The 17,676-nt window shown below is 43.8% G+C and overlaps 1 protein-coding gene across 1 annotated transcript in view; it reads left to right on the top strand.

Annotated features, from left to right (window-relative positions):
- Positions 1–552: 552 nt before the first annotated feature.
- IQSEC3 (IQ motif and Sec7 domain ArfGEF 3) overlaps positions 553–17,676 on the top strand; it is a 128,057-nt gene continuing 110,933 nt past the window's right edge. The window contains 2 exon segments of the mRNA XM_032764080.1: positions 553–790; positions 792–1,049. Coding sequence (XP_032619971.1) covers positions 564–790; positions 792–1,049 — 485 coding nt within the window. The 5' untranslated portion in view covers positions 553–563.

Here is a 17,676-nt window from a genome sequence, read left to right on the forward strand (position 1 = left end):
TGATGAGGACACCCAGAGAGCAGGCCCTGACCCCAGGGGTGGGGTGTTTGGGTGCTGTGATGTAACTGCTGGTTGCTGCCAGCCCCGCCCCTTGGTTTGGGCCCTGACTTTATCACCTGGAGAAGGAAGTGGTCTGAGCTGCAAAATAACTTTCTCTGATGCCATTTAATGGCAGGCTGGAGCACCTCGGAGAACCCCCCTCCCCGGGCAGCTAGCTGAGCGAGGGACAGGCAAGGGGAGCCATGGGGGAGAGGGACTTTCTCTCCCCTCCCTTCTCCAGCCCACACCCCTCTTCTTCCTTCCCTCCCCTCCCACCTGCCTCTCTCCAGCCCCTTCCCCAGCTCTTCCTTCGCTCCCCCCCGCCCCCTCGCTCCCGGCTACCTGCGCGGCGCTCGCAGGGGGCTGTCCCTCCAGTAGCAGGGGGCGGGCCCTCCCGAGGAGACCTCCTCACCGCCTCTCTCAGCCTGTGCCTGACGCGAGGGGCAGAGGCTGGTGCCAGCCGGCTTACTGGGAGCAGGTGTGTGCGCGCGGCGGGCGGCGGGGCCCGGGCCCGGGCCCGGGGCATGGAGAGCCTGCTGGAGAACCCGGTGCGCGCCGTGCTCTACCTGAAGGAGCTCACCGCTATCGTGCAGAACCAGCAGAGCCTCATCCACACCCAGCGCCAGCGCATCGACGAGCTGGAGCGGCGCCTGGACGAGCTCAGCGCCGAGAACCGAAGCCTCCGCCAGCAGCACCCGGCTCCCGCCGCCGAGCTCCAGCCGCGCCCGCCGGCTCCCCCCGCGCGCCAGCCCCGCAGCCCGAGCCGTGGAGCCGCTTCAGCCACCTCCACAGCTCCCAGCTGCGCCGCAGCCGCTCCAGGGCAGGCAGGCTCAGCAGGGCCCCAGCGGCGGCGGCAGCAGCAGCCGGGCTCCCGCTCACCAGCACCCCCCGCTCCAGCCCCATCAGCATCCCCCGGAGAAAGACAGCAGGGAGAGGGGCTGCTGCACCACCCTCCTCCAGCACAAACCCGCCCCGGCCATCGGCAAAGGCGCCCTGAGCAGGAGACCAGAGTAAGAGTGTGTGAGTGTGTGTGTGGGGGGGGGTGACAAATGGCTCTTTCCAGGCCGAGCGCCAAGAGGTAACTGGGATCTAACCCCCCGGCTCCCTGCCACGGAGAATGCGGGGGTGGGTGGGGAATCCCTCCCTGGCTGTGCTCTCCAGCTGGAGCGTGCGGGGCGCAAAGAGCCGCGCGGCTGCAGCTTCCAAGGGGCATCAGCCGCCTTCCTCCCGCTTGGTTCGTTGGTTGTGTGTCTGTGTCTGTCTGGCCCTGCTAGAATCCTGTCCGCTCGGGGCACACACGCCAGCCCCGAGATCGGGCTATTCTCTGTCATAAACAAACAAGTCTCGGATCAAAGCTGATCTCAGGGCAGGGAAGGAGGCTTTGCAAAGGACAGCGGCGGCCGTGTGGCAGAATCTGTTTTCATCAGGGCTGTGCGGCTGGTCGTTGAAAAAAAAAATCATCCCTGTCTGACAGAGAGGGGATTTGTCACCTGTGGGGGTGCCTTAGTATATTACATATCAGGACTATGTATATACATAAACATAGATGTTATACAGTTACCGCATATAAACCCCATCCCAGTTTTCTGGGTTTATAGCTGTCTTTTCAAAGAGGTGTCTGACACCTGTCCAGCTTTCTAAAGGGAGAAAGTATCTTTTGCTGGCCTTTGTTCTCTAACAGATAGCATGAATGAATGATAGCATGATAGCACCGAATGCTAATAATGATATGTGTGTGCCCAGATACTATACAAGGACTTGCAGTCCAAAACTGAAATAGAATAATACTGGAGAGAGTTACATATTCCTGCTTTATGCATCCAGTAAGTTCCATCAGCTCACCAGCTTGCAATTACAACTGAGCTAGATATCTGATCTGCCTTTACTTAGGTGGTTTGGAAACAGTAGGGTATTTTTTGGTCAAAAGTCAGAGTAAGTAAAGTTAGGTACAGACTAAAGAGCATGTAGATTGCTTAAATGACCATGGCATATAACAAAGAAGTTCACAGTGATGGTAAAACCAGAACTATTTCTCATCTAGATTAAAGTGTATGCCTTTCTTCCTGATGTTGTTGAAGCAAATAAGATCCTCCTCAGTGGAATTCTCAGTCCAGATCATGGTTTGTTTATTTGCTCTTTCCAGAAAAGGAACCCTTCCTTGCTGTGTTTCTTTTGAATACTAAGGGGCAGTTAGAAACATGAGGCTATATTCTCAGTGATTTACACCTGCTGAGGGTCTGGCACAGGACTAAGTAAGAAGCAATGCAGAAATGCCAATTAAAGTAATTTATACTTTAAGTAATTTATACCTGACCTTATATGTACAATATACTTTCCACACCAACCCCCCCTAAAAACTTATAATTTTCAGGCTCAATCCTGCAAACCCTACTTACTGAGATCAGTGGCAATACTTAACGGTAGTAAGCGCTATGCTAGATAGTAAAGAACGGGCCCTTATTCACTATGCATTGTAAGAAGCTTTAAAAACACATAGGAACTGATTCTGTTCTCTTGTATACTACTGTAAATTCAGAATAAATTCAGTGGAGTTACACCACTGGGAAGCCCATGTAAGTGAGTGCAGAATCAAGCTCATTGTTTTTGAACAGTAAATCCCTGCAGTGAAGCCAGTATTAGGTACATAATGTTGGCAAGGTTTTCCTTTCATCTGAATATAGTTTCTCACATACGTCATTAGACAGACTGAAGAGTCAGTTTCAGTGCACAAGTCTGAATATCTCCTTTGTAAGCTTTTCATTTTTGCAGTGGGGTTTGCTTGGAGAAAAAAATCCTGTGAAATTTATTACTATTTCATATCAAAATGCACAAGCAGAGGAGCATTAAGGACACTGCTGATCTCTGATACATACACAGTGATTTGTGGAAAATCAGGACTGCTGCCAGGGATAACATAGCAATCCCTGAAGCTCTCTTCACTCAGAAGGATTAAAATAGCCTGCTTCTATTTCCTCCTATAGCTTAGGCAAACCAAAATCTTTGTATAAAAAGAAATTTATGAGATTGAAAAGGGTCTAAACTCCTCACTTTAGCTGGTTCATTGTCTTTTATTGATTAAGTACACTGGGTTTCATCCTCTCTCATCTGCAAATGATGGAGGGAAATCAAAGAGACAACAAAATCTAATCTAAAGGCATCTTGAATGTGGAGGATCTTTCACCTCCTTTGACAGTGTGCCTAGTATTCACTAAGATCCAATCGGCCAACTTCAGAGTTGCATTTGGGCTTTTATGCAACAATTGCAGAAATTTGATACAGAAGACATGGTGTATGGAGAGGACCTTAGATAGTGAAGATTTTTCCACCTCCTTCCTTCCCCAATGTCCCCAGTCATGATACTGCTGAATTATAAATGCTAAAATCCAATGTTCTCTTACATTTCATTTCCTCTCCCTCCCCCTGTCTTTCTGACCAGGACTGTAAGAACTGAATAATAATCAGGAGAGAAAATGGCCACTCTAAATGGAACAGAAATGAGATCTTGTAGGAATGTGATGGATGGAAGTAGGGCTTAAAGTGATTTAAAAGAAGTACCAAGTCTGTTATTGCCTAGCAATGGAACTTCATCAGTTTGTCACAAAACTGAAGGGCCCAGACAGCTTGTTTAAATACATTTGTAATGCTCCCTCCCACCTCAGGCACAACCCAGAGGTCTCTCTTATTTTGGGTCAGGGTTGGAGATCCCTCATGAGCCAGCTCACCATAAACCTTGGATAGAAGTGAATAGCTAAGCTTTTAGACAAGTGACTATCCATCTTGACCTCAAGAGGCCTGCAGAAAAACACAGGCCCTTTGTATTTAATAAAGTTTGGGATCATTCATTTTTTATTTTTCTTCTCAGCAGTAAAATAAATAAGTAAATAAAAATCTACATTTTAAATAAACAAAGTCTGTGCTTTCCAAACTTTTCTCTGGAAAGGGGGGAATTCAGCAGGTACGCAGAGGATAGTTAATTGCTGCTGCATGCCAGTGAGGACGGCAATGCAGAGCTCACCTATGAACGGAAGAGGTAGGAGAAAAGATTTACATAGATCTCAGCAGGAATTAGTCTGATTATTATTCTGTGGCATATATCTCTTTCTGCCTAGAAATCTATTGCATAAGTGCCTCAATTACTGCTTTAAAAACAAAAAATAAGGTCAGTCATTTTGGAATGTGTTGCAGAAATACAGGTTCCCAAATTAGCATGCCTCAGATCACCCTTATTAGGCAACCTCTTGTCTTAAGAGGCCATTCTAAAGTATCCCCAAATGTACTGGGTATAATTCTCTCTCCTTAACTTTATCAGAACTCCCTTGAGATGCTTCATTGTATGTACCAGAGAATTCCAGCAGAGATTAATTTGGCCTCTTGACTCTAAATGGGTCAAATCCTGCAGTCCGTACACAAATGAAATTCCCTGAGTGAGAGCTGTGCCTGAGAAAGGACTGCAGAATTTGCTCTTATGTGCATGGGTGACAAAGCCCTGTGTCATATAAAGAATAATGATAAATTGTGATACAAATACTTTGAACATCTATAGAATCTTCCATCCAAAGATCTCACTGAAGTTTACATACATAAATTTGAGGCAGAGATTATTATCCCTGTTTTACATATGGTGAAGCAAAGACACAGAAACATTAAGTGACTTACCCAGCATCACACTCGATGCCTGTGACACAGCCCAGAACAGAACCTGATTCAGCTGAATCTCAGCTCTGTGTTTGGACCACAAGACCATCTCTCCTGCAAAAAGGATCCTGTGGTATAAGTTTTACAAAACCACATTTTCCAAGGGTTTATAAACTATTTGGATTTGCACTGGTCTGAAACCAGTTTTATTTAATTTTTTGTTGGTATGTATCAGATGGATAGTTTTATCTTCCCCTGTCATAAAGAAGGCATAGTTTGAGAGAGCTAGATGTTACATCCACTTAGTCTTTGCTATGGACCAAGGCCATTTGCTACATTTTTTGTTTAATTTAAAAAACCGAATTATGTAACTTTAAAATGAAGCTACTGCATATGCAGAGGTGCTGCTTTCCATACTTTTTCTTTTAAACTATGCATTAATGTTCTATTCTATGGATTATCTCCAGGGTAAAGGCATTAGACAAAATCCCACTGATTTCAATTAATTACTGTAAATATTGTGGGTTTACTATTACTGTTAACATATTTTACCATATTTGCGCATTGCACCAGTAAAAATAGTAAAAATACTGCAGTAATCCTGCATTCCTTGCACACCACAAATCTCCATGCATTTCATTTTGGGTACAGCAGAAATGCACTAATTGTCTCATAGATTGATCACATTGGGGTTTGAGCCACTACTTTAGCTGCACTGGTATTGCCCCGACGCAAACCCTATTGTAGAAGTGACTTGCAGCAATGTGGCTTACCCTAGTTTCAAATGATAGAGATTTGCATCAGCGCAGCTACACTGATGGCTAAAGCCCCGATGTAGACAAGCTCACAGACATTTTAACAACAACATTTAATTTGACTAAATAGCTCAAGAGGGGGAAAAATGAAAATAGCCTCAAATAGTTTATCTATATCCCATTTTAAGGTATATCTGTAATGGTTCCAAAACTCCACAGTATGAAATGGATAGAATGATTATGTAAAATCTGCATCAGTGCCTGGTAATGACACCCATTGTAAAATTCCAGACAAAGGGATAGAAGTGAATGTCTGTTAACAGTTCCATGAGAAATACAAGCTAGAGGGACAAAGAGTCCATATCCAGAAACAATACCATATGAAATCCTAGCTGCAAGAATAGAGTTTGAATGCTGAGCAATGATGCAGTGAGCAATCCGAGTCACAGAGACAGCACCTGCATTTGTGGAATTGATACCAAACGAAACCCATGCCAGAGCAACAGAGTGCCATTCCCTGGAAAGAAATCCCAGAGGCAGGGCTGGGCTGGCATTCGTGCTTTAGTAATGCTAGCACATGAAAGTATCTGTGCCTAGTAATGAAATCATGGGAAGTGCCAACCAGGGACCCAGGGGGTATGTCTACACTGCAATTAAATACTTGTGGCTGGCCCATGCAAGCTAACATGGACTTGCGGGGCTTGGGCTAAGTAAGGGGTTATTTAACTGCAGTGTAGACATCAGGGCTCAGGCAGCAGCCTGAGTTCTGGGACTCTCCCACTTTGCAGGGTCCTAGAGCCTGCTCCCCAGCCTGAGCCTGAACGACTACACAACAATTAAACAGCCCCTAGCCCAAGCCCTGTGAGCCAGAGTCAGTTGGCATGGGCCAGCCGCAGGTTTTTAATTGCATTGTAGACGTACCCAGGGAAGCAACTGCAAGTAATGACTCTATATGAAATCCTGGCCAGGGGGACAGGCAATCAGTGCCTAGAAATGATGTCAAAGGAAATCCCAATAAGAAGGACAATGTACCAATGCCTGTGGCAATGATGTACTGACCTATGGACAGGAGAGGCCACGGCCTAAGGTACAGTACACACCAGGCACCATCCAGTGGTCAAATGAAGAGGGACAAGGGACGCAAACATGCTGCTTCTATTTTGGTTTGGATTTCACTCAGTTTTGTTTTGTTACAGCTAGTTGAATGCTCTCTGATCACTTAGATTGTGTGCTCAGTGCATTCTTGCCTAGAATTGAACTTTTTTTGTTGGTTTGGCTCATTTGGTATCACTTTCCCATGCAGTTGCAGGGTTAGGACACAATTTTACTTCCCATCTTTAGGAGGAGTAGGCTCATGGGGCAACATTTTTATTGCCATCCAATCACAACCAAGTTAATTCATTATTGTTTGGGAATTGTGTAAAATAAAATCTTGTCCAAAGTGAAAGGGTGAGCATGTCTGTTCAATAAACCGTTGGTAATTCCTGCTAGAAGGACAGGATCTCAATGGCCAGTAATGAGGCCACACAAAATACCAGCCAGAAGATCATGATATCAATTCCTGCTAATGGCAAGGTAGGAAATACTGGCCAGAAGCTAGCAGAACCATGGGTAATCTTGGCCAGAGGCACATTGCATCAATGACTGTTAATGGTACTGTGTACATTTTAGCAAGAAACAATACATCAATGCCAGGTAATGGTACCATTTGGGGACCCACTCTATTCATATAACCCTCTTTGCTGTGCCTGTGGTTTGCAGCAAATATGGTATGGAAGGTCATTCACTGTGCTGAGATTCCTACTCTATTCAGTGGCACAACTGACTGATATTCCAGTGTCCTGGTTTTTGTGGGTTAAAATTAGTCTTCATTAGTGAGTTCTCTCTCTCTCACTCTCACTCACACACACACACACTTTATAAATAATTTAATTTGTATAACGTTAATCCTTGTTTTAATAACCTAGAGATACAGTCTGTGGATGCATGTGAGCTGGCATTTACATTATGCAAAGATTATACATATTTGTGCACTGTGTGCAAAGTTATCTGAACTATGGATCAGAGGTAGTCAGAGCCCAGAAATGTACTCCTAGACCTAGCAGCATGCCAGATCATGAGATTATCATCTATGCAGGGTTGCTCTTTTATTAATTTCAGTTTCTCACTAGTGGTTCAAAAATACATGCCCATACACATGCACACACATACCAGGCTGCAATGACACTTTGCCTATCCAGATCCTGCTCTGTTGATTGTTTTTGCCTGCCATGGAATCCTAGTGCAAGAAAGAGTCTGACAAGAGTTCTGCTGTCTATCCTAATCTTTCTGCTTCTTGTTTGGTTTGCTTCCCCTGTTTTTTTTTTATTTGTCTCACTGTTTTGCCTGTTATTTTCTTTGTATCTCCCTACCCATGTTGCTCTCTCTCTCTCTTTGTTTCTGAGTTCAGCTATGGTTTATTTCTCTCTTTATCTGTGGTAAGAAACCTTCTGTGATTTCCCCCTTAGGAAAAACACTATAGAAAGCCAGAAATGTATTCTGTGCAACAGATAGAAAAATATTTCATTTGTTATAAAATTACCAGTGGCCTGTGATCTGCGGCCGTAGAAGAATACAAAAAATAAATCAGCAAAAGAGGAAGGAATCATTTATGAGGTCAGATTAAAATGAGCTTGCACTGTGGCTTATTTCCTCCAATTTCTCTCCTGTAAACTCTGGAAAATTTGTGTTTTTTCTCCCAAAAGATCCTTATCCTAACACAAACTAAGTTGATAGCATTCTAGCATTCCCTCTAGCTGTGGTTGTTGTATTCAGTGAAACCTTGGATAGGAAGATGTGAATCTTGGCTATTGGCTTTATTCTGCAGTGTGGCTCAGTTTGGGAGGCAAAATCCAGTAGGGCAGTGTTTCTCAAACTGGGGGTCCTGACTCAAAAGGGGGTCACAGGACTATTGTGGTGGGGGGTCACAGTATTGCCATCCTTACTTCTGCACTACCTTCAGAGCTGGGCGCCTTGCCAGTAGCCACTGCTCTCTAGCCACCCAACTTTGAAGGCAGTGCCAGCAGCAGCGCAGAGGTAGGGGTGGCATGGTATGGGGGTGGGGTTCGTCACAATCTGAAATATTTTCAAAGGGGGTCCCAGCAAAAACAGTTCGAGAACTCCTGCGCTAAGGTACTAGACCTGGAATCAAGAGATGTAGCTTCATTCCCAGTTCTGCCAGTGACCTACTTTGGACAAATCACTTCACCTATTTATGGGTATAATTATACTTATTTTCCACTGTAAAGCACTTGGAGACAGAGATGAAAAACACTAGGTAAGAGCTAAGTATTCTTAAAAGCTCCAGTAAAGAAAGCAGCATAAATTTGCCATTAATTAGTAAGGTGATTATGTGTGTGTGTGTGTGTGAGTGGGCATGTATACACGTGTGTGTGACAATGTGTTTGAATGTAGATTAGTGTTCATTTATGACCAGGATCAAAGTGACAGTATTTAGTTTCTATTTTTATACACAGAAAAGCAGGTCCACAGCTGATGTAAAACAGCATGGCTGCATTGACTTGAATGGAACTATGCCAATTTACACCACCTGAGGATCTGCCCCAGATTGTGTGTGCATGTGTGTGTTCACATACACAAACATACACACATGCTGGTTTAAATGACATTTTCTCTTGAGTGCTGACAATAGCAATAGACAGTGCATCACAGGAATAACAGTGAACAGTGAAAAAGCTATTAACCAACATTATGCAGATTCTTCACGTAATAGATTTGTAACTTCTTTTATGATATTATAATTTAGGGCTGAAGGAGGTTTGTTTCTGTAGGGTCATAAAGACATATTTTTGCACATTTGGTAATACCGTTATGTTCTTTACCTAGTGCATGTGAACCATCATCCTGTTGCATATTCAGGAATTGTTGTTATAGCTTTTGCTGGAAGAAAAAGCTGAGATTATGTTCATTGCTTTCCCGCTGGTTTCATGTGCTCTTAAGTTATAACTTTCTTACGTGAGACTGAAACATTCCATGATTGGTCTCATCTGACACAGAGGGATGAAAGCGTGAGGAAAAAAAACCCCTTCAGTTGATTGTGAGTAGAAAAAGTGACAACACCCACTACCCCACGTGCAATTTTCTATTTGAGAAAAAAAAAGTAGATTTTGTTGTTGTTTCACTTGCTCATCAATAGCTCAAAATGGCTGAATAACACCTCCAAATCTGAAGACCTGTCATGAGGCTGGTTCTTTGTAAGAAACAGAGAATCCTGTGGCACCTTATAGACTAACAGACATTTTGGATCATGAGCTTTTGTGGGTGAATACCCACTTCGTCAGCATGAATGTAGTGGAAATTTCCGCAGGGGCAGGTATAAATATATGCTAGAACAAGCTAGAGATAAAGAGGTTGTTCATCAGGGGGATGAGGCCCTGTTCTAGGCAGTTGAGGTGGGAAAACCTAAGGAGGAGAAACTGGTTTCTGGTAGTGCAAGCCATCACAGTCTTTGTTCAACCCTGAGCTGATGGTGTCAAATTTGCAGATGAATGTTGAAGTTCTCAGCAGTTTCTCTTTTGGAAGTCATGGTCCAAGTTTTTTGGCTGCCTGGTATGGCCCCCCCTTAAAGGTCTGCTATAGTGTGGCCAGGGAGGTTTAAGTGTTCTCCTACAGGTTTTTTGTATAATTGCCATTCCTAATAGCTGATTTGTGTGCATTATCCTTTTCCGTAGAGACTGTCCGTTTGGCCGATGTACATAGCAGAGGGGCATTGCGGCATATGATGACGTATATACATTGGGGACGTGCAGCGTGAATGAAGGTCGTATTGGTGTGGCTGATCTGGTTAGTCCGGGTGATGGGTTGCTGGTGTAGATATGTGGCAGAGATTGGCATCGGGTTTGTTGCATGGATTGGTTCCTGAGCTAGAGCTACTATGGTGCGGTGTGCAGTTGCTGGTGAGAATACGTTTCAGGTTGGCAGGTTGTCTGTGGGCAAGGATTGGCCTGCCACCCAAGGCCTGTGAAAGTGCGGGATCATTGTCCAGGATGGGTTGTAGATCCCTGATGATGCATTGGAGGGGTTTTAGCTGGGGGCGGTATGTGATGGCCAGTGGAGTCCTGTTGGCCAGTGGAGTCCTGTTGGTTTCTTTCTTGGGTTTGTCTTGCAGTAGGAGGCTTCTGGGTACACATCTGGCTCTGTTGATCTGTGGTATGAGGTGGATTGAGGGACAAGGGGGGAGAATGAGAAACTCCAGTAAGGGGGGAATGGAAAGACATACACAGACTGTCATGTAGCAGAGGGGGGAATGGAGGGGCACACAGAGCTCCTTGGAATGGGTGAAATGGGGGATATACAGAGTCCCAGGCATGAGGGAGGAAGGAGGGTTGAAGGGAGTCCCCAGAACAGAGGGGCATGGGAGGGTAGCATATAGGGAGCTTGTGGGAAGTAACAGAAGGATGCTTGCAGCCCCTGGTGTGTACAGTGAACTTGGCCCACAGAAGCAATGAAATGTGCAACTCTTTAGTTCATTTACATTTGGAACCTTCATGATACATTAATATAGTTGCTGAGTTTTCTTCTTTTTCTTAATTTTCACAGTGCCTAAGAAACCTCTGTAAAAGCTAGATAATTGACAACACACACATTTAACATTACCGCTTAACTGGTACTGGCTCTGCCCCTAGCTACTCCCACTAACCGCCAAAGCCCCCAGTAAAGGGAGGAGCACACTAGTATATGCCTGGTGTATTTCAGTAGATCATACCACCTCAGGCTGAGAACTTGTCAGATCTCATAAGCTAATCCATTTTGGCTTGTTCAGAATATGTCTGGGAGAGGTCCAAGAAAAACCCAGAGTGCTGGGTGAGTGACGATTCTGTAGCTGGCATTCCCTTCTGAATCAGTACTAAACCAATGACCCAGCATGGTGTCAGGGGCAGCATCTGGAGATGCTGCCTTTCAGATGTGACATAAAACAGAGACCCTAAGCAATTGCAGCCCTTCCCATGACACTTATTTGGAGAACAGGAGTGTTAGCCCTGGTGCCCTGTTCAAATTCCAGTGTGGGTAGGCACAGTTAGCCTACTGTCATTATATTCCCCTTAGAGTTTGAATTTGGTACAATGAGTCTGATTCTCCACTGCCTTGCCTCACACTTATACTTGTGTGAAATGAGTACAAAATGGGTGTGAAATGCTACCAAATCAGCAGAAAAGCATTTTACACTGTCTTTGCACAGGGGTAAATGACTAAACAAGGTACAAGGTAGTGAAGAATCAAGCCATTGTTCTTCACTTCCTGTCTTAAATTGTAACATCGCTGTGGGTTGTTACCCAGTTGTCATGTTTCACACCAGAGGTGGCTGTCTATGCACTGTATTATCTTTTATACTGAGCTTTAGGATCTTTCAGGAGTAAAAGCCCTAGACAAATTCAGTCATTAGGAATAAAGTGTAAAGTATTAACAGTGAAGGTAATTAACCATTGGAACAATTTACAAAGGGCAGGGTGGATTCTCGGTCACTGTCAATTTTAAAATCAAGATTTAATGTTTTTCTAAAAGATACACCCTAAGAATCATTTTGGGGAAGTTCTATGGCCTATGTTTTACAGGAGGTCAAACTAAATTATCACAATGGTCCCTTGTGGCCCTGAAGTCTACAAATCAATTAGAACATACATGTATTCATATTTAAATATACTGGCAAGTATTTGAACTTTTCCTCCAGCATCTCTCAACATGCCAAGGGCCATGAGATGAGAGAAAGACCTAGATGAGGGGAACGCACAAAAAAAGTACAAAAAGCTTCAAATGGTATGTGATTCATTTCTATAGTATGAAAAATATCGGGCCAAATCCTGAAGTCCTGGCTCACTGCCCGAGTGGATTAAAGTTAGAATTTTTGCCTAAATAAGGACCTTAGAACTTGGCCCAAAGATCATAGCATCAGTTCATGATTGATAATTTCTTATGTCAATCAGGTACAATTAAGAAAAGGATTGGTGTTGAGTGGATGTAAATTTGGGTGTAAAAGGAGGGTATAAAAGTTTGAGTATAAAAGAAGCATATTCTTATGTACTTAAGTCTACGAATGCATGTTACACATATGTCTAGCAGAATTTACTGATTGCAGCCAGTGCTTGTACTAAATAGCATGGAATGTCACTGAATAAGAGTTGGTAATAATATATATGTATTAATGATGGCCTAATTTGTTACCTAGAACAGTGAGCCAAGAGGTGGTCACACAGGATGATGGGTAGCAGAAGGGCAGTAGCTTAAAACCACATCAGTTTTGCTGTTTCAATCTGGCCTGACTGGAGATAGCCTGGCTAGGGCATGCCACACACTGAAATCATTTTTCTTGCATGAGCTAAAGGGAAAGCCTCCCACTGAGTTAGACACTGCAAGTGAGTTACAGAAGCAGAAAGTAATTATCACAGCTGAGCATGTGAACAAGCGGACAGTCTTTATTCTCCAATAGCCACAGCTTGGTGAGCTTCAGTTTCTCCTTGCCACAGGGATGCACCCAAAAATCATATGCAAAGCCATGCAGTGGACGATGCATCCATTCCCCCCCCTTCCCTGGTACAGGCACGCCAACGCATGCAGCATTGAGTCACGCTCACAATATCAAAGACGGATTGTCGCATCTTTCCCTGCCTTAGCCAAGGAGAGATCTTGCATGACTGAAATGCATGGCTTAACAGATTCTGGATTGCGGTTTGCATTTCCAGTAATAAGTAGAACATGCAACCTCCTGCCCCTCCTGTTTGTGATTATAGCATTGATGCCACAACACATTTTATTAGCTCAGTCTGATTAATAGTGAGCTGTTATTAACCTCTTGGACTGGGGTCTTCTTGTAACCTGCCATTCTCATAGGGCTAATGCCATCCCTGCCAGGCTGTTCATTAAGTGCTGGGTTCATGGGCGGGTCCCATGGCTCTTATGTAAACCTGTGCCGTATTCTCTCACATGGGAGAGAGTTGTGTTATGGAAATTGCTTTACCACTTTAATTAAAAGCTTTTTCACACAGATGTGTTCATTCAGTGGGGATTTTCTTGCCCCAGCATGGTCCTGGTAATAGCAAAGGTGGCAAGGAAGAGTTCCGGAATGGGAGCCATGAGTCATTTATATTCATTTTGAGCTGTGAAGCATGCCTTGGATTTTGCTTGGGTCTTTTTCTGACTCTCAGCATTGATCCTGTGAAGTACTGCATGCCCTCAACTCTCCCATTGCAGAAGGAGGCCTCACAGGTTTGGGCCCTCACCTCTATCCTTCATTAGCTGATGTCATTATTAAGGCTTTCTTTCATTTTCTGTTGTTTTGGAATCTCTTGGGTGGACAATAGCTTGAGAAGCAGCTGGCATTGCTGGTGGCATCTGACAGACAACCAATGGAAAGTGGGGCAGTTTCCCCAAGATCTCACGATTCTTAGTTGCCCTTTATTTAAAAAGGCACTGGTAAAAACCAGGAAGCTTGTAACCCTTCCAGTGGTAGACAGAGTTGCAAAGAGACTGTTCAGAGGCATAAGTGAAATGTTGTGCTGCCCACAGTGTCTTGGTGGCAGAAGTGAGCTTGGTGGCAGTAGCATGGACAATATCCTGGATCTATTGTGAGGTCCTTGCAGCACAATTTAGGACAATATATTCATTTTTCATAAAGAATTGCATCACCAAAGCCCAGATGGATTCCTGTGGTAGGGCTGGGAGTGTGAAGGGGAGAACATGAATGTGTAAAGTTGAGCAGGAATATGGATGTGTGTCTGTGTAAAATCATGCATACCTGTGTATGGGATATCAGTCACGTATGAGTGTATATTAATGTGTGTACATGGGGTGTGTGTTGGGGTAAAGTCCTCTGAGTGTGTATGGAAAGTATACAATCTTGTGTGTATAATGCATATGAAAATGCACACACACCCACATATGTGTATCTGTGTGAGTTAGCAGATTTAGGTATATGGGCTTGATGTGCTTCACATCAGATACCTGAGCTTCACATCAGAATGATCACAAAATTTAGAAACACATTGAATTAACAAGTGAACAACAGTAAGAAAAGGCAGGGGGGAAAACCCGCCCCCTCACAACATGAGTTTTTAAAGGGCTAACATTTCACTGACTTGTTAATATAGGTTGTTACGAATTCATCCAAATCAATACCCTGCCCTGCTTACAGATCTTTGCTACAAAAATTACCAGACTTAGGAATCACTATTGAAAGAGCTTCTCAGAGAGGCTCAGAAGAAGCTTAAATATAAAAAAGGGCTCCTTGTTGTGGCATGGACTCTCCTTTTAAACAAACAACTTATGACAGAAGGGGAGGATTGATTTTTAGCTTTCAAGCCCAAGGAAGCGTATATTAAGAGCTTCTGACAAGGTGAGATGGTCATGGGCAGGGGATGGCACAGAGAGTAAAATACTGACTAGAGTGTACATGAACTACTTCTCTCTACTGGATGGAATCAGAACTGTGCAACTGCATGTGACAGACCTATACTGCTAACAGCTAGTGGAGATTCTTCTTTAGTTTCAATGATAGGCCCTCTGAAGCAAGAGAATCTAGGTTCCATTCCATGCCATTCCAGTGAAGTTCTAGTGTACGATATAGTGACCAATGTGATAGCCTAGGCAGCCACATATTTGTTTCCGTATAAGCCTTAAAGAAACTTTCAGATCATGCATTGAAGATGGTGCTACCACAGTAACCCGGATGGAGGCAGGGGGAGGAGGGGAGAGGAGGATATTTAAAATGAAACTGAGGCATGCTTTGTCTACCTCCAGCAGGCATTCCACTGCTCCCTCTACCCTCTGATTGCTGGAGACAGCTTTGGGGTACAGTAAGTTCATACATTAGCTGTTCACTTCTACAGGCCTCATTGAGCATCTGTCTTGAGTTTGAACCAAAGAGACTTTGATGATCTCAGTCTGTTCCCTGGTAAGTATTTCTGTACACTGCAACAAACCACACTCTAGTAGGACTGGAAGTCTGTGCTCCAAGGAAGTCCAGAATTGGCATAGCAAGATAATATTGCAGGACAGCAGTGAAATGAACTTAGAGTTTGGAGTGTGCTTCAAAAAAATATTTCAGGGTGGGGGGGGCACTCACAACTGGAAGAGAAGGCACTGAAGATCAGAACTGAGATGCATTGTGGAGAACCAAGACTGGAGTGGCAGGGAATGGCACAGGCCAGGATTCTCGTATGTTGTCAGAATTGGGTGGGTGGGTGACTAGAATGGGGCTAGCACAGAATGGTGCATTGGCAGATTTCTGGTGCATTGGCAGAGCTGCATGATAGCTCAGGATTAGATTATCTGAAGTGCTGCAAGTAGAAGTTGACAGAACTGTGTATGAGAAGCCTGCTTGTGCTCTGCCTGGCTCTAGCCAGTGCTGTTAATCTTTCACTTTCCTAAGCACTGAAATTCATATAAATTATTTAAAAAAGTGTCCCAAATGCATCAGAAAAGGTTTTTCAGTTTCATATATATATGAACTTGGATAAAAGAGAACTTGGTATGAATCTGGAAAAGTGACAGCTCAGTTTTATCCTGCCCTATAAGATGAGGAGTGTGGGCTGATTACTAGTTACTGACCCTTCCCCTCCCCCTCCCCTGTGTTTAAAGTTTGCTTGTCCAGGGAACTACTTTCCATCCAGCAGTACAGTCTGTCCTTTGTCATTTTAGCCTGATGGTTTCCAGTAGCACCAAGTTAGAATAGTTTCATCCTTTAGATAATCTAGTTAATGCCAAATTCATCTACCAAGGATATTTTTTGCCTGTTTTACAAGATTGGAATGCTGCTTAATGGCACTGTGCCCATTCACCTGCGATATTTCTGGTTCCTATTCATGTACTTTAAACTGACCCAGAATCTACTCATCCCTGTAATTTCTGGCCAGTGCTCTGTCAGTCCACAGCTCATGATTACAATGGTGGAGGAATCCTAGCAATTCCACACGTAGCTGAATATAGGCCAGAAATATTTTTGGTAGTAAGACTGATTGTCACTCTGCAACACTGGATTGTTAAGTGTAAATTCATTTCTCTATAGGGAGTTGTGCTTTGAAGAATCCACTTAGATTTTCTTAGCCAGACTTAATTAGTAAGGGTTAATTAACTGAATACAGATACACTTGAGCTGATTCTCATCTCACTTATCCCTAGCAGAAATCAGGAGTAACTCCACTGAAGTTAATGCATCTGATTCAGTGGGCAACAGGCACAGGTTTAAACAAACTTTTAGCTGTTGGATGAGCAGCTAACAAGAGATGCTTCAGCTTTGGTAGCAAACAGTCTGTATTGCTGATCATTGGCAGGGCCCCAAGTACTACTGTCAGGGTTCCTTCCCCAGTCTGAACTCTGGGGTACAGATGAGGAGACCTGCATAAAAGACCCTCTAAGCTTATTTTTACCAGCTTAGGTTAAAAACTTCCCCAAGGCACAAATTCCTTTCTAGCTTTAGTATCGCTGCCACCACCAAGTGATTTAAACAAACAATTAGGAAGGGCCACTTGGAGCCCTGCCTTCTCCAAATATCCCCCCAAACCTCTACACCCCCTTTCCTGGGGAGGCTTGAGAATAATATCCTCACCAATTGGTACAGGTGAACACAGACCCAAACCCTTCGATCTTAAGAACAATGAAAAATCAATCACGTTCTTAAAATAAGAATTTTAATTAAAGAAAAGTTAAAAGAATCACCTCTGTAAAATCAGTATGGTACCTAATAACAAAAAACTCAAGAACATAGAGGATTGCCCTTCTAGGCAAAACTTTTAAGTTACAAAAACAGGGATAAAACTCCCTCTTAGCATAGGGAGATTCGCAAGTTAAAACAAAAGGTAATCTAACACATTTCTTTTCTGCTATTACTTACTATTTCTGCAAGACTAGATGCTTAGTTCATATATACTTAAGAAGATGGAATTTCCCTGCCTGGTTTCTTGACTGGCTCTGAGAGACACAGACCAAAACCTTCTCCCACAGATTTGAAAGTATCTTCTCTCCTTATTGGTCCTTTTGGTCAGATGTCACCCAGGTTATCTGAGCTTCTTATCCCTTTACAGGATAAAGAGGAATTAGTCCTTTACAGGGTAAAGAGGGATTTTATGGTATCCTTAGCTGTATGTTTATGACAACTATCAAATATTTCCCTGTTAGAGCCTACCATCCCTCCAGGGAGGCTTGATCAGCATCAATCCGAGACCAGTTCCAGGCTCCAGTCCAGCTTCTCTCAGACCTG

Source organism: Chelonoidis abingdonii, chromosome 1 (assembly GCF_003597395.2).
Source record: "Chelonoidis abingdonii isolate Lonesome George chromosome 1, CheloAbing_2.0, whole genome shotgun sequence".
Classification (NCBI taxonomy): domain Eukaryota; kingdom Metazoa; phylum Chordata; order Testudines; family Testudinidae; genus Chelonoidis; species Chelonoidis abingdonii.